This window comes from Ambystoma mexicanum, chromosome 12 (genome assembly GCF_040938575.1).
Source record: "Ambystoma mexicanum isolate Mex_15411 chromosome 12, UKY_AmexF1_1, whole genome shotgun sequence".
In the NCBI taxonomy this organism is placed as follows: domain Eukaryota; kingdom Metazoa; phylum Chordata; class Amphibia; order Caudata; family Ambystomatidae; genus Ambystoma; species Ambystoma mexicanum.
Genome location: NC_090936.1, coordinates 1,069,046,364 through 1,069,068,954, shown reverse-complemented (window position 1 = coordinate 1,069,068,954; position 22,591 = coordinate 1,069,046,364). Strand labels below are relative to the sequence as shown.

The following is a 22,591-nucleotide window of genomic DNA, read 5'->3' as shown; positions in this document are numbered from 1 at the left end:
GGGCCTGCACTGGGAAAACACTTCTAATAAATAATAAACTTGGAGGGCCAGACAGTGTGTGGCCGAGCAGGTTTGTGCATTCCTCGGTAGGTTGTTTCAAATGATGGTATGGTTGCTCAGTGCAAAGCCTGAGCCGGAAGGGTTCAGAGATAGGTTTGCAGGTTAAGTTGTGAGATCACTGTTAGGAATGTTGTGTGGGATTGCCGTTACTCGGTTAGTACCAGACACAGAGATGATGGGGGGGATACAGGCAGGGAGAAAGGTAAGATGCAGTAATGGGGAAGAAAAAGAGCAACGTTTTGGAAGTTTACAGAGTCCTGTCCATGTGGTGGATGCCCAAAAGGTATTGGGCGAAGGTTCACGGGGGGGAGGGGCTGATCAGTATGTCTAGGCAGAGTTGTGATATTTAAAATGTGTATGGTGTAAAGCCTAGAATATAATACATTTAGAAATGCCTTATTTTGCAATAGTCCTTTTTTTACATCCAGAGAAAAAAGTCTGAGATTGTCTGTACCGTTGCTGCCTATAACAGCTCTTAATTGGCCATCCAGGCATTACTGGCCTGATCCAAACAAAGGTCGGGTAATATGTGGTTGTGCAATTTAACAGCCATTATTGGCAACTAGCAAATGTTGGTAATGCGCAGTGATGCCCTTCCAATCCCCCAACTGTCGGGCTTTTCTTCCTCGCGTAACCTTCTACTTCTCTTGCACTTCAACAACACGCTTCTTCCAGAGTCCTCCAATTCCTCCCCAACCTTTTACTTTCCCACTGCTCTGCATGCGCTCCCGTGCCCATAGTCTGATCTCTGCTATCATAAGTAACCAGTGTTTCCCTGCCACATCAAGGTGCTCTCCTTGCCACATATAGCCCCTTCGCTTTACAGGTCTCTTCAAATGATGTGACAGAGAGAGCAGCCATGAAACCTGGCTTCCGTCAGGAACTTGCACCCAGGACAAATAGCGTAGCAGGAGTGCCAAAGCGCAAAACGGTCAAAGGATTTACTCCAGTTCCCACTTTGCTCCATTGAACAGGCAACTACAGAAAGCTTGATGACTGAGCAAATTATAGCTTTTGCCTACAAACCAAACCCTTATATGGCCTGGCCAGTAGCAAACATTCAATTATGGTCAATATAACATATAGTACCTTGAATTCTGGATCAGTGACTAGTTCAATTAGGGATTTGACTTCCCATTGTCTGTCTGGAAAGGCACTACGTTTACAATCTTATAATCATGTACAAATGTATAGCTACATCATGTTATTTTAATACATTTTATTGCATTTTGCACAAACAAGGAGAAACCCCCCGCAGTAGAAAAGCATAGAAAAGATCTTTACCCTTCCTCTATCAATATGATACTGTTCTGCTCTTGAGACTCCACTTGATCCTTTTTTAGTGGGAGATGCTGGATCTTCTAATCTCAATTTGACAATGTATTTGAAAATCACTCTTTAATGGATTTGGCCATGAAAACTGGAGGCGCCACAATGGCCCTGTAGGCGCACCGCCATTAGGGGCTGTCTCGTCGGCCATGGCGGCGGCTCATGCATTCAGTGGGACTTCCGGGTGGATGGGGAGGCAGGGGATCAGCAATGGGGGCGTCCAGTCCTTACCTGTATCTGGGCGGGCGGGGGCCAGGTATATAAGTGGGACTGCCCCTGGAATGCTCCTCTAGCTTTCCCGCTGTGGTCCTCCCGCACCTTTTCCTGTCCAGGAGTGATCCTGCAAAGTTATGGTAACCGATGATGCAAGATGTAAAAGAACTATTGGGTTCCCATCATAAGTGCTGTGAAAAATTCAGTAATAAAATGAGTCGAGTTTACTTTAAAAAAAAAAAATGGGTGTGTTATCCCTTTTTTTTTAATTACTGTATATATTATGTTCTGAAGCCAGGGGCATACTACGAGTGCACCCCTATAATATTTTAAAAGAAATTACCACTGTTTGTATACACAAGAGAGCAACGTCTGTTGTTTGATGACCTTTTGTGACACATGTTTCTGTCTGCTTCTTCTATGTGCAGCTGCTCTTTCGCCTGGCTCTGACAATCACTCAAACATGGAACTACAACCAGTCTCGGAGCAGATCATGCAGACCCTCGTTGAGCTGGCCAGATCCTTCCAGGAGATGGCAGACCGCTGCCTGCTGGTGCTGCACTTAGAAGTCAGGTACTGTTGCCATGACACTAGTTACTGATTTAGGTATTCAGAAAAATGTATGTAGCTAGAATTGATGGAATGATGCTCAGTGGGATCTGGGGTTAGGAAGTGGACTACACAAAGGCAGGCTAACCTGTGGGGCAACGGTGTGGTGTCACTAGCTTTTCCGAAAGGTCAGTCCCATTTTAGGATCCACTAGCCTTCTAGATGCCCTGGTCTGTTTGAGGCAATATCTTGGTTTTAACTCTGCTCTAAGAGGGTTAATTCTGACTGTAGGGAGGATTTACAGTACAAGAAATGGCCAATTCTAGGTAGGTCTTCTTCCCAAAATTGAGACTGGCGATCTACAAAACAAACATGCACATGTATGCTCTTGTCCTTGATCTTAAGAACCTTTTGTGGCCTAATGGGACCTTGGATTTAGCAGAGACATGCTTTGCGGCATTGGGGACCAAAATGTTCCAGTGAAATGAGCACTGAATATCACCATCATTCCCATCACGGTTTAACTAGTAGACTCTTCTTTCCTCAAAACGAAGTGGGAAACAGACTGAGCCTTGTTCCTAAGTGCCTGCATGGCTGTAAGGGGTGTGCTTCCTTCCCTCTGAGCGAATGAATGAATTGACACATTAAAGAATAACTATAGTAAGCATTGAAATGTTGCAATTCCCTGTTCCATACTCCTCTAGATCTGAATGGTGTAATACACATTTCATTTCTGCCATATTCTCTTTCTCTGGCCTACTTTCCACTCACACTCTCCCTCCTCTAGCTCAATATCATTCCACCACGTCTTTCCTTGCTACATTATACTACCGGTTCTGGGGACCGACAAGATGGTGACTGAGATGGAGCCAGTACCATCCCAAGCCAGTGGATGTTTGTGCAGGTTGTGGTATGGGAAGGATTTGCAGCGTCACCCGTCATTGGCTCCTTTTTATGTGATATGGGGGAAAATCCATGCTGCACCCCAGGCCAGCCTAGAGACCCTATACCTAGCCTACCCTAGTGTTCCGGTAGGGCAGCCCAGGCATGGCAGTTCTGTCCTAAACCAACCCCTTTCAAGACCTTGCAGGAAAACATTTGTATGACCCATACCCAACTGCGAGAGCCTGAAACTCTCCCAGAGTAGTCCCAAACCTATAACCGTGAAAGGAGAGCTTTCCATTTAAGGTATAGGATTTCTCTGAATTTGTGAAAATTAGTGAGTGCTCAGATAGAAAGTTCCTCTGTATATTAAAGAACTCCCTGGGAGTTTACAAGAGCCGTATTGTGCTTTGCGGACCTGCAGATACAATGTTGTGAGTTTGTGGCTCCCCAAATGCTGAGAACTCAGTGCGTGAAGAAAGGTCTCAGTGCCATTATTCTGTGGGAAGAAACTCTCCTGCTGAGGATGCAATGTTGCCAATTCCCCCATACGCTCAGTGAAACAAAATGTTCCAAAATCATACACAGTATATTTACAGCTTTAAGATCACAGCTGAAAACACAGAATAGGTCAGCACAACAGAGGCAGCAACAGGGGGTGGGGGGTCAGAGGGGAAAGATTAACACTCAGGATAGCAGACAAGCCAATTATAGCCTCTGCTCAGCCTCTTCAGCCCAAAGCAGGCCTTCATAGGGAGGACCCTAATCACACCCCCACCCATACTAGAAGACCCACTCATGGGAATGCGGGAACTCGCTATAAAAGCACCCCGCTCCAGTGATCCATTGTGAGCTGTAGGAATTGGAGATTGGTGGGGTCAAAGAAAATGTGGCAATATCAGAATGGTAGAGGGAAAAGTTGGTGGTGGCGGTGCAAGATGGGAAAGAGGATTTGCTAGCGTATCATCACTGGTTACCCATTCACTTTCATGCACAGTTTATGATCTGACTCGCACCTTATAAAGCTGTGAATTTGGGCCAGCTTTCTTATCTGGCTGCCAAGTTATCCATCTCTGGTGCAACAAGAGCTACTCGTGGTCAGAACATTTTTTAAGAACGAACCATTCCCTGTTTAAAACAAAATTGCTAATACCTTCAAGTCTTCTTGGCAGCTGCACCTTGTGCTTGGAATTCTTTTTTTAAAAAAAAGCTTTATTAAATGATTGTGGTACACAACATTGCAACAACACGACATTCCATACATTTCGATATCAGGGATGTTCAGTTCAGTTACATTACATATTGTGCGGTATTACAGAGTAGAGGTATTACTAGGCCCTGCCGGGCTACCACTGATCGAATCCATTTCGCATAGATATACTCTGAACGAGGCCCAGATGTCCTTTGGTTTACATGAGTTCGGGAGCGACCTTACATAGTGTTCCTCGCATTCATTAACATACATCAGCTCCTTAAGAAAATGCTTCACTTGTGATGCCTGTGCACTCTTCCACTTTTGCAGAATGCACTTTTTGGCCACTGCGCATGCAATGTTAAAGAGCCTCCTGATTACTTCAGATCGCTTTCCTATATCCCCGAACAGGTATTTTTGTGGTGTGAGGTCTGCTGGTATCTGCGTGACGACTTCCAGGATTTTCGCCACCTCCCCCTAGAATACACATATGGGTGGGCACACCCAGTACATGTGGAACGAGTCAGCCTGATCAGCCCCGCATTTCCGACACCTGTTGGGACTGTTTTGTGTGAATTTCGCAATTTTTTGGGGGGGGTATAGTGTAACTTGTTCAACACCTTAAATTGGATCAGCCGGAGGCCCGCGTTCATGGATACCTTCTTGGTCAGTTCACAGTATTTCTCCCAGGATCTATCCGTTATGGTAGTGCCCAGATCCGTTTCCCAGGAGGTCTTTATCATATTTATTGTTGGAGTGTTCGCTTGTACAGCCGTGTAAAGTCCCGAGACACTGGTTCCCGACCCGGTGGACAAAGTCTCCAGGCACGGGTGTGGTGGGGGCTCATCTGGGAACAGTGGCCATCTAGCCTTAAATGCCATTCTCATTCTGTGATATTGTAATATCATCAGCTGGTCTCTCCCCATCCCTGTTTTGAACTCTTCTAATGTTATAAATTTGCCGTTGCGGAATATGTCCTTGATTTTAAATTCTCCCTCCGGGTCCCATGTCTTTTGCACATCTGAATCGTATGTGGGTGCTATACCGGGGAAGTTCCAGAATGGGGCCTCTGAGTAATATGGTGTCTCCAACCCGAGCCTACGGTAAATCTTGGACAATGCATACACTGTTGTACTGACCGGATCGAATGGACATTCATCCTTGTGTTTTTCTTTAAAGATGACTGACCTTAAGTCGGTCGGGCGTGCTGCATGTTTCTCTAAACAGATGTGGGGTGAGGTATCCTGTTCATCATACCAGTGTTTAACAAACTGGGCCTATGCCACTAGGTAAATTCAAAGTCTGGAGCTGCTATGCCACCTTTGTTATAGGGTTCCACCATTTTTTTCCATTTCATTCTGGTCGCCCCCCCGCACCAGACAAACTCTACAGCCATGGATCTAAGACTATCAAAGAACCGTCTACCAGGCCATATCAGGATATTAGTGAATATATAGTAGCTTGGCTAGAATAACCATTTTCAGTATAGCGACCCGGCCGATAAGTGAAATTGGAAGTTTGGCCCAGAAGCAGTTTTTAGTTGAAATCGTATTTAATAAGGAGTCATTGTTGTTCGAGAGTAGGGATGCTTTGTCTCCCGACACAATAACACCCTGGTATCTTATCTTGATAGGGGACCATTGTAGGCCATGCGTGGTGTTTGGGCATCTCGTGGCAGGTGTTAGGGGGAAGATTTCAGATTTGGAGCGGTTGGTTTTGTATCCTGAGTATTCTGCAAACTCATGCATGGTTTCCATTGCTGGCCCCAGGTGTGTCTGGCTCTCGGACGTATAACAGAGTGTCATCTGCGTATAGTGATATTGATTGGGTCAAGCCCGACATCTTTATAGCCCTCTGTCCCTGGTGTTCCCTAATTGCTGCTGCGACTGGTTCCATTGTAAGGGCCAACAGTATGGGGGAGAACGGGCAACCCTGTCTCGTACCCCCTTCCCAGATCAAACCATTCAGACATGGTGCGATTAGTCAATACACTAGCTCCCGGGTTAGTATATAATAACTTAACGCATTTTAGGAAGTATGAGCCTAGTCCAAATTTCTCAAGCACCATGAACAAGTATGTCCATGACACTGAATCAAACGCCTTTTCGGCATCTAGAGATACGGCCACCGCCTGGGCTTTTGGTTTAATCTGGGCCATGACACCAAACAACCTATGAAGATTTAGTGCCGTCGACCTGGTGGGGATAAATCTGCATTGGTCCGATGCACCAGCGCGGGCATGTTGGGTAGGAGTCTCGTGGCCAGGATCTTTGCAAATATTTTTACGTCACAGTTTATAAGGGATAGGGGCCGGTACGAGGACATCTCATTCGGCGGGCGCCTGGGCTTGAGGAGCACCATTATTATGGCCTCCCTCATGGATGCTGGAAGTGTCCCCAACTCCATGGCCTCCTCCCACACGGACAGCAGTACCAGGGCCAGCTCCTCATTGAGCTCCTTGTATAACTCGGCCCCCAGTCCGTCTGAGCCGGGTGTCTTTCTGTTAGCCAGTGATTTTATTGCTTCCTTTATCTCATCGACTGTTAGGGGCTGGTCCAGCAGCAGTCTATGCTCTATTGGCAATGTCGGGAGCGAGATGTTGTCTAAATATTCTCTAATGTCAGTGGGTGTTTTCAGGTCATGATTGGCGTACAGTTCTGTGTAGAAATGGGTGAATTCTCGATTTGTGCCCTCCCCACTTGTGGTTATTGTGCCGTCCCCCGCTGTTATGTTAGAGATCATTGTATGGTGTCTCTCGGCCTTCAACAGGTTGGCCAGGGTGTGACCCGCCCTGTTCCCCTCGCCATACCAGCGTGCTCTGACTGGAGTTGCCATATACAGCAGTTCCCTGGTAGCTAGTCTATTGAACTCTTGCAGGTTACTATTGATGTCCGCCAGGATGTTGTCTTCATGTACAGCTGTATATCGCATCTCCAACTCACCCAACCGTTTCTCTGTTTCCGCCAGTTCCCCCCTGACAGACCTTAACAGCCCCGTGGATTTGGAGATCAGGACCCCCCTCACCCAAACCTTAAATGCCTCCCATAGGGTTGCGTATCTGTTGACTGAGTCTTTATTTGTTTCAAGGAAGAATTCTACTTCTGTATGTAGTGCCTCTGCCACTGTAGGGTCCTTAAGGATGTCAGATGGCATCCTCCATCTTCTGACCTGGAGTTTTGGATTTCCTAGTGTCATGTCTAAAAGGATAGGGGAGTGATCCGATAGGGTACGGGGAAGGATTTCACTATTGTCGATTTGGTTTATAAGAGATGCGGACAGCATCCAGTAATCTATGCGAAACTCGGTGTTGTGCACCGAGGAGTAAAATGAGTACTGTCTTTTATGGGGGTGTAGTGTTCTCCAGGCGTCCAACATTGTTAACCGCTGTTTTTGTGGGAGTCCTGTGTTTAGAGGTGGAGCTGTCTAGGGTATCATCAAAGATGGTGTTGAAATCCCCCCCCCCCCATAATATTCGAGAGAAGCCCATCTCTTGCATTACATTTGTATAAAAATCAGGGTCGTCCAAATTCGGACCATAAGTATTCACTAATATTAGTTCTTCCCCAGCGATGCTGCCCCACACTATAACATAGCGACCCAGAGGGTCTATTTTACTTTTTCCAAATTAAAAACCAACGGAGGGGTGGATCAGGATGAGTACTCCTCTTGCCTGTGAAGAGTATTTGGTATAAAATCTATGCTGACCCCACCCTTTCAAGAGTTCAGTGTTGACCTTCTGAAGTGCATGAGTTTCTTGCAACATGATTATCTGGGGATGGTGTCGGGTGACATAGGTCCCCACCTTGTTCAATTTGGCTCGGATGTTCAGCCCACGGACAATCCATGTGAGAAGATTTAGTCTCAGCCCTCGGGCTGCCATATCAAGATGAGCCATATCTGTACACCCTCGTTATGTCTCTTGTTTTGCTGTCACTCAGGAGAGTTCCATGTGTTGCAATGTCACCACGATTTTTAACTTGTGGGACTCCTCCAACTGAGTCCCAGAACCTCAACACCTGCCGCCCATTCCCACACTGCTCAACAGAGCTAAACATCTTGTGATACTTTGGTCCCCCAACTTGATGATGCTGCCCTGCAATTTTCATTCCCTTCAACTGTTGGAGCTTTCCTGAGCTTTCCTTTACTGCCCGTTGCAGTCATCTGGCATGCCCCAACGGAGGCTCACGGCTCGGTTAATCATAGGTCTTCGTTCAGGCCGTCCATGTTACGGAGCTGTCCTTTCTTCTGGCGGTAGCTAGCTGACTGGGATTCTCCCTTTCAGTCTGTGGGGTCTCGCCTCTCATCTCTCAGTTGTGGTCTCGCATTTTGGTCCACCGCTCGATTTCCAGGAGGCAACGGAATGGAAGCTTCATGGCTTTCGTGGGGTTCTCGAAGAAGTGAGCTCTCCCCCCGTGTTGTAGTCTCATTTTTGCTGGGAAGATAAGGGCATAGGGTACATTGCGCATCCGCAGCTGCCTTTTCACCCCTTCATAGGATCTCCTTTGCGTTTCTACATTGGCTGAGAAGTTCAGGTATATGTGAATTCTGTTTTGGTCGTGGTGCAAAGTTCCTTTCTCTCTTCATAATCAAAGTATGGTGTCTCTGTCCCTGTAGTTAAGGAGCTGTGCAATTATGGTGCGAAGGGGAGCTCCTGGTTTTGGGTGTGGTGCTAGAGTACGGTGGGCCCTCTCAATTAGAAAGTGTTTCCGAAAAGGAGTCGGCTCCTAGGATGTCTTTCAACAGGTTTTCCACTTGTTTCTCCATGGGACCCCCCCCTCCTTGGCGGATATCTCCGTGGGTCGTATGCTGGAAAAAAGTCCACCTCACGGGCGCCTAGAGCGCCAAGAGGGCCTCCACCCCAGCCCGGTATAACTTACTTGGTGCGGGGGGGGGGCCCTCCCCATGTATCCTCGACTCTGGCCCGCGCAGGTCTGCACAGCAGTCACAGCGCCCCCAGCCGCGCCCTCGGCGGTAGCAGTACACGGCCTCCGGGTTCCTCTCCCCCGCTTCCTCCTTCTCCCGTTACCTTCTACGGGTCGCGAGGGGTGTTTACTGGCGCCGCTGCAGTCGCCTCAGGGCGGGATGGCCACTTGGCATCCTCCTTTAGCCTCAGGATATTGCAGGCAACGTGGCGCCCCTCCCCCAGCATGGCTCGCAGCCTATGTGTTCATGGAGCCTCCAGGCAGCCACACGGAAGTCTCTTGGCCGCCGGGTGTTTTCGGAGGCAATATCTCGCCGATGCAGCCACGGATTTACATTTTTTTTTTTCAGGTCGCGTCATTTGCCTTCCGCCATCGGATTCTAGCTTCTTGATGTGTCTGGGACGGTTCTGAAAGGATATTTTTTGTACCAGGATTGCTTCCGAGCCGGAGCTCTGCCCCTAGGCAGCCATGCTCGATGCACGTGCAACAACGCCCCCCTTGTGCTTGGAATTCTTAACCCGTTTCCGTTTATTGTCTGACTTGCCTCATAGACTTTCACCCACTTATTTGATTAATCCTATACATACATATTTCAGTTTATTATTTTTTCAACTGTCTTTTTGATGTTTTTCCTGAGCTGTTTTTTATTGATTATAAGTATTATTGTTGTTCAGTGCTTTGACACCTATTGGCCTGATTGCACTTTATACGTTTTGAAATAAACATGAGAGTGTGCGAGCGATCATCAGGAGGTGGTGTAAGCTAAGATGGCGACCAGATGGGAAATGATAACAGAGGAAAAAAGAGCAGCAGGGTAGGAGGAGATGAGTATTAATAAAAAGAGGAAGTGGTAACAGCACGTCCGTGGCAGGAGGAGACGATAACCTCAAGCCAAGGGAGGGAAAGTCAAGAGGAGATTGTAGGAGCCAGGATGCTGGAGGGCAACAGTGCAGGAGGAAGTTGAGAGGCCGCAGGAGAAGGCGGTGGCAACATCAGAGATCGGTAGTGACGCAGATAAAGTAACATTGGAGGAGAGAAAGTACTTCAAGAGGCTAAGGGGTGACCTCTCTAAGTGATAGTGGTTCTAAGAATGGTACAGAGGAGACTGACGAAATAACATTCGGAGAATGAAAGGAAGGTGGTGAGGAAAGGGACCTTTTTGTTTCCTTGGAAAGATCCCATTTTATTTTGATTTTGGGCAGTCTTGTAACTACCCCTGCGTAAAGGTAGTAAAACTGAAAGCTATCTACAGAAAATTAGAATGAAAAAAAACCTGAGGCATAAAATGCAGAATTTCTTTATTAGAGTGTTTCTACTTTTTAGCAAATTAATAGATGGGGAGTGGGGTAAGGTGATATATTACATTAGGGGGAATGTTGACGCGGGCTGCCGCGATTTTCCCCCTGCGTTTCGAACCGAAAATTCGAATAAAAAGAAATTGGCATTTTCTGCTTCAGTATTTTCTATTCGATTTTCTCACGGACAAACAAACTGATATACAGTCTTTGCATCCTTCTTGGTTCCAGGTGGAACCCTGCAAGCTTCTTCTTTGCTGACTGCTTCAACATTCCAGTGGGAGGATGTAACGATGGACAGACTAGCAGTGTTAGCAAGCATGAAGTGGTCAGGGAATTAGATGGGCTTAACATGTCCGAGTTTTATGTAGCATCACATATGTCCTCTGTAGGTGGCTGTATTAATGCCAGTGGCAGCATTCCCTTTTTTTCTATTTTACAGTTGTGTACCCCGTGTACACTCCCCTTGCAATGGCCCACGCCATGAAGACTTGCCCCTCATCTCTGAATTGGGGGAGAAAGGGCAGGCGGCACTTGAACATCAGTGTTCAAACCGTATACGGTGTAGACAGCTTGAACACTCAAGCCAAGCCCAATGACATACAGCAGCTGGCATGGCCTATAGTACATATAATGGCTTTTGTCAGTCAAAACGCCATTCTTGCCAAGCATCTATGACAGATATACCCCTTTGATAATTGACTCATGATTAGACATAGAATAATAAACATGCTTCACAAATACAGCTCCGACAAAAGCTGAGCAGCGGGTGACGGAATGAGCGTCCGCCTAAAAAGTAAAGACAAGCATTAAAAGAGCTGAAGAATATAACCTTCGTGTCAAATGAGCACCTCTGAGCAGGCAGCACACTTGCTCTGATCGGTTTTGTACCCAGATATAGTGCATTTAAAACATATATATATATATATATATATATATATATATATATATATATATATATATATATATATATATATATATATATATATATATATATATATATATATATACATTTAATAGAGCCTCAAAGTATGGCCTGTGCTTGGGAGTAAAAGGCAAGGTCTCCAAACATGAACAATTAAGAAATGCATCAGTAACCAGACCTAAATTCAGGGACTAGAACGTGGAAACCGACATTGCTAGGATTTAGAGATGATACCACCCAGGTCAAAGGCACATTCAGAAATCAAAGGTGGCTGTGGTATTGGCACAACAATGTAGATCACTGGATTCTCAGTGTGTTGATCTGACCATATTGCCTTAGATATCTGCAAGGGATAATTTGGTTAATTTAAGTAAAGGAAGTAGGTAGAAAGAGGTTTGTTTCGGGCACTAACTTAAAGTATGAACCTGCTTTCAATTCCCAGTGGTGACTACTAATCTATGGAGATCTGAAAGAAACATTGAACAGAACACAAAAGAAGAAACCAAGCACAGTGCCAGAGAAAATTAAAGACGATACATATGGTTATTTTGTTATATTTCTGAAAATAAGTGTACTTGAAGGAGTTCTGGGATATGGTATCTTTGTACTGACCTGTCTGAGACTGCTGCTTAGGCAAGGTGATTGAATTGGCACTTTGTAATTGTTCTTCTCTCAAATGAAATAATGATTCCTAAGTTTGTTGTTCCTGGTGATGAGCAGCATGAGGCTTTCAACAGTGGCATACCCTTCTACATTTCTACTGAAGTGATCACTCTGCCGAGTCCTGGCAGGGAGGAAAACGTATTATCCTCAAGGTCGATCTGAGAGAGTTGTATTGTATGATCAGAGGTCATAAGTGCCATGAAAATTGTACATTTGATGCACTTTAACCAAAGTGAGCGTACAGATTTTTTGTGGTAATGAATCTTATTATAATTGTGGGGTCACCAGTTCCTTGTATAATTAAAATCTGAGGTCTTTGATGATGCCTTTTATGTTTTTGATAAAGAAGATTAAAATGAGATTGGCACAAAATAGACCGCTGTGGGAACTTCACACCAGATCCTAATTGTAGCTTTATGGGGTTTGTTATGATGCTTGGATTACCTCGTGATGAGAGCGGTCAATGCCAGTACTTGTCTGCTAAAGTGTTATTGCTTTTGGGCTGTTGATGGGTATTTGATATTGAATTATGTTGAAAGTTGTTTATGGCTGTGATAGAATCCGGGCCTTAGGACCCTCCCTAGTTCTATTCAGAGATCATCCAGAATAGATATCATCATGGAGTTATCCCCTGGTCTAGAAGTGAACTCCTTTCCTCTGCTGAGCACAAGACTGTATGCTGCTGCTTGGTGAGTTCCTGCAACTCATAGACTGCCTGCACCAGAATCATTGCAGAGCACAGCAGACTGGAAAGTGTGCAAAGGATACTGAGATCAGAGGGGTTCTGGGAGAGCGTCTTCAGCAATGGTGCGACCATAGCAATTTTAAAGGTGGCTGTGTGAATTTAAGTACTCTGAGAGCAGTCAAAGATCTTCGTTAGGTTTTGCAAAACCACCAGATTAACAACAATTATATAGCGCTCCGAAATGACACTAGGTACGCTAGTATTTCTTTAATCATAAAAGCATAGTCGCATGCTAAGCCCCCACCCTCCTCGGTGCATCCTTCTGCTGCATGCTTCACGAGGACGCACAGTCTGAAGTAGCCACATGTGACGCACCTCCCCCATATCTGAGTGATGTAGTCTTTGAGGTACTGTGGAGACTTGATGAGTTTGGGAGATGCTTCCTGTAAGGAACTCATGGTGGCAACAGTAAAGACAGACACAAGTGATCACAGTTCAAGGGTGTTTATTGCACAATAAATGCAAGGTGGAAAAACACCTAAACTAAATTAAATCTAAGATGGGAGCAAGTGGCGACCATCAAATGAAAAATAAGGCAGTCCTAATGGCGTTGTGTTAAAATAAAAGGGCCTATACTAAGAAAAACCTATTGCCAATCCCTTACAACTAATTACAGAAAGAGCGTGGGATAGGGTATCAAAATAAAGGAATTAGTGTTCAAATAATAGGTCCGGATGTGATTGCCTTGAGGTCCCCCTCCCCACGTTTTTGGCACGGCACAAGGGTGGGACTTTGGAGAACAGCACACACTCGAGCCTTCCAAGCACAAGCTGACAGTTCCGTTCCAGCTATCAGGTTCTTCGATGGTAAAGTCTCTTTTCAATAAAAGTCTTTCCTTCGAGGCCTGATGTATTCAACAAATAAAAAAAAAGTTCTGTATCATGTACCCGCTTCAACCCTGGGTCCCCCTCTTCCGGACGCAGACCCTTCACACTATCATATTCAACAAATTCACAAGACAGTTCCCTTCTCAGTGTCATTTAGGTAATAACTTTCCACCTCGGGATCTCCATCTGCCGGGCTCGGATCCCAAATGACAAGGGGGACATTTCCTTCCCCTTGTCTTGCAATACTTATTGCTTTTTTTTGTACTTGAGGGTAGGATTCGTCACCACCGGCTCCCCTCTTCCGGGCGCAGACCCCTTTCGGATATTTGTCTCGGTTCTCGGCCGCCCTCTTCCGGGTTCACTATGGCTGTGCACAAAGACAGTACACCCTTTTAACTTTCAGCAGTATTAATGTCTTTTCAAACAATTCTCGTGGGCATCCCTCTGGCGGGTTCATTTTTGTCAATACACTGTTTCGCAGGATTTTAGACTTCGCCGCCTCTCATCAGCATCCCTCTACTGGGTTCTCTCTTGCCAATCTTTACGGGATGCAGTTTCTGTATTAATGTTCATCTTGCGGGATTCACTTCCCGTAGCTTTTTCAACAGTTTGTCGGTCAAAGACTTTGGATTGTACAGGGATTTTGCTCGACCTCCTGTATGACCACTCGGACCTATCTTGGGGGCTCTCCTATGGCCTTCTGGTATCTGTAGTCGTATTTGACATGGGATCGACCAGGGTTTCTTGAGTCAGCACCCACGTGGTGCCAGTTCCCTCTGCAGCTGGCCTTCCCTAAACACCGATACTCCTCTTCATATGCCACTTTGTGACTTTCGTGCAACACAACCTGGTTCTTATAGGTTCTCCCTTCGACTCACTGACTGTGATGAACCGCTTGGCTTTCCTTAGATCTGGAGTCAAGGCCGGTACCACAGTAGCAGGATTTTCACTCCCTCCAACTTATATTGTTGCAAGACACTTGTGCTATTGTCCACTCCCTTACAATTCCCTATGCAGAGGTTTCGTGGGTCTGAGTCAAAAAGGGCAAGGTCGCGTCTCTCCTGTCAGCCTCTCAATATTTGCTGCCTTTCTCCTCCTTTAAACTGCTGGGTCTGGATAGCTGTCTCGTCGTCTGGCTCTCTCGTACTGTGCTTTTGTGCTCCAGCTTTTATCCTTGTAAGGATGGGAAAGGGCTGTCGGCAAATTGCCTGACCCTTGTATTGGGACATGTCAGGTAAACGGCTCTGGTGTTAGTCTACTGTCTTCCTGGTTGTGTGAAAGTGTTTGTATCGGAAAAGGCGAGGGGGCAGTGTTTTGGAATATCCGGCGTGGTAGGATGCGGAAAAGGTGTTGAGAGCAGGGGAATACCGAATCTCACCCGTCAGTGTCCCACTCCTACTCCCCAATGATCCCTCATTCAGGTGATCCTCCCGCACTAGCCCACCCTAGGAACTGGATCCAATAGCGATGGCAGTGTCCTGGCCACCTGGATGACAGATCCCCGGGCACTAGCCAGGGAGACACCTTCTGGTTTCTTACACTCCCTATGGGGATCCAACATACTTGCTTTAATCCAGCGGAAGTATTGATAACTTGAATGATGTAGTCCTAGAGATACTGCAGACCATTGCCTGGCTATCTGGAAAAGAAGAACTGTCTACATTCTCTCCCTACGCCAGAGACGGGCCCCTTTGTAAATTGTATAGGCTTTCTCTGTGAGGACGAGATTACCCTAACCAAATTCCACACATGCTCATCACTGGTTTGGACAAAGCTGTGGAAGACCCTTTCAACCCTCAAGGTTTGGATAAATGCATAGACCCTACATACCCTCTGTAGCCAGGGTGAGTACAACTTAGTGTTGGGTTTCCTGCCTCTAATCAGCTTAAATGGGGAATCCCCGTAGTAAACTGTGATGAAAAACAGTGAGCTACAACTCTTTCTCTGACGAATCCCTGGATGTCATCATTCCTCCCCTAGGGGGAGCCCCTTCCCATGAGGCTACCTGGTGCTCCCCCTGGGGGGTGTTAAGTAGTGGGTGGATCTCATGGGGAAGGAAGCCCCTTATGGGATATGTAACGACCTGGGGAGATCCCCATGGCCCACATTACCTTAACCAACCTTCCTCACCAAACCCCTACAACACCACCCTCCGTGTTCCTACCGGTTTCCTTAAAACCGGCAAGGTAGTTATTTATTTCTCCAGCATGGGGTCTGGCATGGATTCACATGCTCATGAATATTCCCCGTCTGAGAATCCTCTGTAAAAGAAAAAATCAGTTTCAGTTTCGTTTCTGAACTGTCTTTCTCCTAACAACCAATCGCTGGTCTATGGGTCATACTGTCCCTAGCCAATGACTGCCCTCTACCTAAGCACTCCTCAGGCAGCAATCTTTAGATTTTTACCGCACGTTCAAGTGTTTGGAGTCCTCATGCTTAGCTCTCAAGCTTTTACTGCGTATTGCATTTTTTCAAAGAGTTTATTCTTATTTTTTCGGTCAAATCGAGCCTCAAGCTCCACCGATTCTTCTTCTGATTAACGGGGACTCGTTTCGGAAATCTCTGCACCCCTCAAGGGTGCATTTTTGTCGAATTTCACTTCTTCGAGGATTCTGGAAGATCTTTGAAGCCTACCCCGCGTGGACATGGCCGAACACATAGGAGACGTTGGATCCAAGTTGTTTAGGATTTGCCCAGGATGTGGACTACAGAACGTCTTCAAGGAGGATGAGCACTCCCGATGCCTCTACGGCCTGCACTCCGACAAGTTGCACGTAGAGGAGGACTGTGCGTTCTGCACGGACATGTCCGCCCGTACCATGCAGGACCATCGTTAAGGGCTCGCTGATTGGCTGGAGACGAAAAGCCCACGAAGAAGTCTGAGCGGTCTTCTAAGACCTTTGAGGGCGCTCCTGCGACCGGGGGCCCAACATAAGGCAAAGCAGGGCGAGTCTGTGGGCACCGGGAGCGCCGTTGGTACGGGCTCCTCGGCTTCCAGGCTGGGCGCAGCATCGCCAACGACGTCAAACGCGAGTCAACGCTTCGGCTCGATGAAGACGAAGTCGGAAAACCCTGGTAAGCTTTAGGAAAAGCCCTGGTTGACACCGACGTAGAAAACCAAGGGGGGAGCGAGGCAGTGACGCTCCCCCCACAGTGAAGGCCTCAGACGCGGCAAAGGTCGCAAAGGCCCAGATTCACCTGGATAAGGCTTCAATTGTGGAAGTGGCAACCTTTCTGGTGAAACCCGCAGATGCGGCCCCAGTAGAGACGACCTCAAAGCCAAGAGTTTCCCTGCCCTCCCAGAGGGAATCGTCTTTCGTGCCCATCGAAAAGACCCCCGTGGAACCCCTCGCAGAGAAGAAGGGTGCGGCGTGCAATAGTCCTACCGGACTCAGAAATCTCCTCCGAGGATGAGCTGGCGGGCCTCAAGTCAGTCTTGGACAAGAGATTTGTTGTGGTCAGGTCCTACGGGAAGGACCCCGACAAGGCGGACGTGGAGAGCGATGGGGGAAGCAGATGAGGAACGGCAGATCGACGAGGAACCGGAGGACACCACGCCACTGCCGGCACTCCCGTTGCTACCGCTGCAACCACCGACAGACAGGTCGGAGGACATCCTGCTAGCCCTGCACACCCTGTGTTCAGAAATAAGAACAAAGATGCCTTTGCTTCTGGCGGACGATCCAGCGGCGCCTGGACCGTCGGGGAGCCATCCACTCAAGCGGAGGCGGTTCCATCTACCCCCGCCCTTTCATCCTTCACCTCCTCCGAGGGACGAGACTGAGACGGCAATGACTGGGACGGATGACGACAGAACAGATCTCGAATCGCCCTCACCCCCGGCTTCTTCTCCCGACGAAATTGCTCGTTTCACGCCATGATCACTAGGGCTTTTTCAGCTATGCCCCGAGGAGCAGAAGGAGAGTTTCCTTTATCAGTGACGAGAGGTCAAGAGGAAGACCGTGCTCTCGGTCCCGCTGTTGGACGACATCTGGGATGAGCAGCTGGCCCTCCTGAAGAACCCATCCTCGGCCCCAGTGAAGAGAGACCGGTACGAGAAGAAGTACTGGGTCCCAGACTCGGCACCAATGTGACTTAGAGCTCTGCCGTCTGTGGACTCCGTGGTCTCTGCGGTTGCAGTGAACTTTGGCCCTGTGAACTAAGGGAAGGCCCTCTCCAAGGCTTCCATTTCCAGGTGGCTCTCCGGCTGCATCGCCAGAGGGAATGCTGCAACTATGTACCCCTGCTGGACATCTGCAGGGCTGCTACGTGAAGGTCGACGCACACCTTCATGAGATTCTTCTGCGTCGACTGGGATTCCAGGGGGGAGTCCAGAGTCGGCCAAGCAGTGCTGCGCAACCTGTTTGCTTGAAGGTGAGCCTTATGAGGAGGTAAGAGATGCTTAATGTTGAGTTGTTGAAATGCTTAATGTTGAGCCTTGCCACCTCCCATGGTTGTGCATGTTTACTACTATGTATTCTTGTATTCATAAGCATGTGAATCCATGCCAGACCCCATGCTGGAGAAGGAACAAGTTACTTACCTGTAACTGTTATTCTCCAGCATGGGTCTGGCATGGATTAACATGCGAACCCTCCTGCCTACCCCTCTGCGGCTCTTCTCTTGGTACTAATGCCACTTTACATGCTACCAAATCTGAAGATGGCTGCCTGAGGAGGGGCTTAGGTAGAGGGCAGTCATTGGCTGGGGGCAGTATGACCCAGAGACCAGTGATTGGTTGTTAGGAGAAAGACAGTTCAGAAACGAAACTGAAACTGATTTTTTTCTTTTACTGATGGGGAATATTCATGAGCATGTGAATCCATGCCAGACCCATGCTGCAGAACAACAGTTACAGGTAAGTAACTTGTTCCTTATTTGTAATTCTTCAAAGAGCCACACGCCCATAGGCCTCAGGTAGAATGTACTGGGACAAGGAAGGGATCAATATCCCTTATTTACTCAGATGAGGGAGAGACCAACTGGCTCACTGGGAGTCCTCAAGATCAGCACTGGGACGAGGAAGCAGTACATAAGCATAGAGCGCACTAATAAAAACCTGAGTGAGCGGTCTAGTCTTTTCCAACTTCTGATAGGGCAGAACCCATTCAAAAGAGAAGAGTGTGAGAAAAACGTGTGAGAGATCCTCCTTGGAGGAACTGGGAGATTCAGAGGCAGCCGGAGAGCGAGAGTTGGTCAGAAAGCAGAGAACGGGACGCTTACCAGGAGGAAGAGCCGTCATGGAAGGGTTCCGCCAAGCATGAACCAACATAGCCACAGAAGAAGCAGGCGTCCAGCTGAGCAAGAGAGTTGGTTCGTGCAGCCCGGGTGACTGCAAGCCGCAGAATGAGAAATGCTGTGGAGATGCCACAGGAGGGGACAAGCCAGGGGAGAATGGAACAAGAAGAAAGGGAAGCCTGCAACCTACTGGAGATCACCGGCAAGCCTCTCTCGGGTAACTGGGCTGCTGGTATAGTTGATGGAACCCACTAAAAGCCAAGAAGCCATAGTCAATGGGTCAGAGACCCATACTCGATAACAAGCAGCATCTCCAGGCATCTTCACGCTCATGGTACCTGGTGGGTTGGTGAGTCATGTCTGCCCAACTACACAGCGGAAGAACTACGAGCATGGGACCCAAGAGAAAGAAACCAATACGAAGAGGCCAGGCGAAGGGAGGCATTCTCCCTGGTGGTGTTGCACATTGGGAAACGAGCCAAGCAAAGGGAGTCATTCCTAAGGGCGACTGCTTCACGGGGAAACCCGCTAGTGGGACATGGCCAATACAGCTCTACTCCAGGCGACAAGGGTACCGAAGCTCAGATAGCTACCAGCCTAATGGCTGAGGGATCTAAAAATCCTCCCAGTCTCATCGTCAAGGAGCCTAATGGCTCAAACACCACGACACGTCCCAAGGCGCACTGCTCTATTATCAGGACTAGGCCTGTGGGGGCGCCTGTACACTCTGCAGACAGCACTACCAGCTCCATGGCCAAGGGCTAACAGCCTACAAGGCCTCCGCCTGAGGTGCAGGGAGGGGCTGAGCCTATGCGTACAAGCAAGCAGGCCGACCCTAGGCCCAGTACAGCCACAGATGCACATGGAGCGGCGTCGGACAAAATGGCGTCCCACGCAACCAAAATGTCGCCCAGACTAGTTGCGCGCCCATCCACAGAATCCCAAAGGCGGGAAACCAATGCCAGGGCGGAATGGTTCCAAATGTCCATGCCACAGGTCACATGTTGCACCTCCTATCCGACCACTGCGGGACAAATGTGGTACAGAGAGGCGCTGTACGCTTACGACTGACACAGCTGGGGCTGACAACAGGCATACATAAATCCGCTTACGCAGGCACCAGTACAGGAACAAGCTCATCCAGCCTGCAAGGAGCACTTTTTTGACAAATTCCTAACACTTTTTTGACAAATTCCTAACACTTAAGTGGCCCCCACAAATTGGAAGCATCCTTAAGGTTATCATACAAGACATGATACCTACCATGCTCCCCCCCCTCCCCACAACCAGCACCAGTTCAGCTCCAAGCAGAAGCACACCACTCCCGCAATCGACCACACCAGTCAGCACCAGACAGGCCTGCGACTAGTCCTAGATCCATCCTTCTTAAAGATGCTTACTTACATGTACCAATTTGGCAGCGTCATCATTCGTTCCTCAGATTTCGGATCATGGCAATGCACTTTCAATACAAAGTACTACCCTTTGGCCTCAACTCAGCACTGAGGGTTTTCACAAGGCTTATGAACCCAGCGACTGTTCTGCTTAGGGCAGATGGCCACTACGTTTACCTATACCTCGACGATTGGCTAGTCAGAGTACAGTCACCAGAGCAAGCCAGGAGCACAACCTCCAAACTAATGAGCACACTGTATGACCTGGGCTTCACAATCAACTCCCAGAAGTCACATCTACAGCCTACACATACCCTAGTTTTCTTAGTACTCTTGTGGGACACGCAGAGGCAGAGGATATTCCCCACAAAGGAAAAAGCAGCGGCAATCACTGCGGCCACAGGACACTTCTTTAGCAGAAGTGTAACCATGGCATGGTTACAATTACAGCACCTGTTAGGGATAATGACCACATGTCTCCTCGTGATGCCTCACACCAGGCTGAAAATGAGGGGACTGCAGCTGCATGTTTCTTCCTCATGGAGACAAGAGACTGGAGCTCAATTGGCAGCAGTTACCATACCAGATCACCTTCACCAGGATATTGGGTGGTGGAGGCAGGAAACCAACCTCATGGCAGGCAGACCATTCAGACAGCCCAAACCTGAATATACCACTACAACAGACTCCTCCCTCCAGGGGTGGGGAGCCACTCTGGGCAGCTGCACAGTGCATGGTCTGTGATCCAAGATGGAACAGCAGAAGCAGATCAACTGCTTGGAGCTGATGGCCACCTGGCTCGCACTCTGGGCTTTCCTTTGGTATACAGTGATTTTAACTAATTGAAAACGAATAACTCTTAAAATGAATACAAAATAAAGAAATTTTTTTGAATCTTTAGTTAAAGGTATATGTGGAGGTGTGGGGGTAAGGGATTAAAACAGGTGGGGGGTGTTGGGGTGAGGTAATAAAGCTGGTGAAACATGAGTTTTGGGGGGACCTGCCCAGATTGAAAAAGAAAATCGAAATTTTGTCATTGTTTTAAATTCGTTATGCAAGTTTTCGTTATTGGTGGAATCATTAAAATCACATGGAACCCTTTCCTTACTATGTTCAAAACAGTTTGGTCTGTATTCAGACAGACAACTCCACTTGCATGTACTACCTCAACAAACGGGGGGACCAGGTCCCCCTTTCTGTTCAAGCTTGCATTCAGCATATGGGAGTGGGATATGACACAGAACATATGGATTTCAGCAATCCATCTCCTGGGGAGTCGAACCTAGAGGCTGACAGACTCTGCAGGCGGGGCACTAACAATTACAAGTGGTAGCTGAACAATAAGGTCCTTCGGGACATCTTCAGCAGGTGGGGGTCACCCTCACATAGACCTAGTTGCAAGGTAGCTCAACCGGACATGTCAGCAGTTTGCGTCCTGGGCGGCCGGGGCCTAGGCTCAATGTGGGATGCACTGTAGATACAGTGGGACGGAATGTGGGCCTACGCATTCCCTCCGACCCTTCTCCTTCACAGGGTCATCAGCAAAATCGAAGAGACAGACCAACTGCGAAATATACTGATAGTGCCGCAGTGGCAGACCAGACATTGGTACTCGGACCTCCTGCAAATGGCGGATCAACCTCCGGTTACCCCACCAGTTGGAATGGAACCTTTCCTGATGCAGCATGGGGGAACAGTGGTTGACCCCTCAGTGGGGAGGTTAGCCCTAGCAGCCCGGTCCCTGTGCAAATAACGCTAAACCACCTCAATCTATCTCGGGGAAATTCTAAAAATCATCCAAGGCGCTAGAGGCAGTGCTACCTGCAGGCAATACAAAAACTGATGGACCAGATTCTGCTCCTGGGCCACGGTGACAGGAGCCGATCCCCTATCGTGCTCTCTAGATCACATGCTCTCCTTCTCAGCATACCTAGCTAAATCAGGGGTACAGGTGGATACATGTCAGACATACCTGGTAGCCATCGACGCCTTCAGAAACTCGGAAAGGAATTTGTTCTCTACTTCCAACCCCGAACCCAGTGATCCAGTGATGAAAAAACATCTGGTGGGGCTGACAAGGATGTACCCACCTGTCTGGGACCTCAATATAGTCCTCAGCGCCCTTGCAAATAAGCCTTTCGAGCCCATGGCAGGCATAGATATCAAATAAGTCACAATGAAGACGCCGCTTCTAGTGGGTCTCAATTCTGCACGCAGGATTGTGAGATCCAGGCTCTAGTGGCTACACAGCCGTACACAACATTTCATCAAGGCAAAGTAGTGCTGCACACTCATCCTACTTTTCTTCCAGCGGTTGTCTCATCATTCCACCTCAACCTCATTTCGCAATTCCAATG

The 22,591-nt window shown here is 47.9% G+C and overlaps 1 protein-coding gene across 1 annotated transcript in view; it reads left to right on the top strand.

The window, feature by feature from the left end:
* EXOC4 (exocyst complex component 4) overlaps positions 1–22,591 on the top strand; it is a 2,700,837-nt gene that overhangs the window by 2,388,120 nt on the left and 290,126 nt on the right. Inside the window, exon 15 of the mRNA XM_069629625.1 lies at positions 2,031–2,175. Coding sequence (XP_069485726.1) covers positions 2,031–2,175 — 145 coding nt within the window. The remainder of the gene's footprint in view (positions 1–2,030; positions 2,176–22,591) is intronic.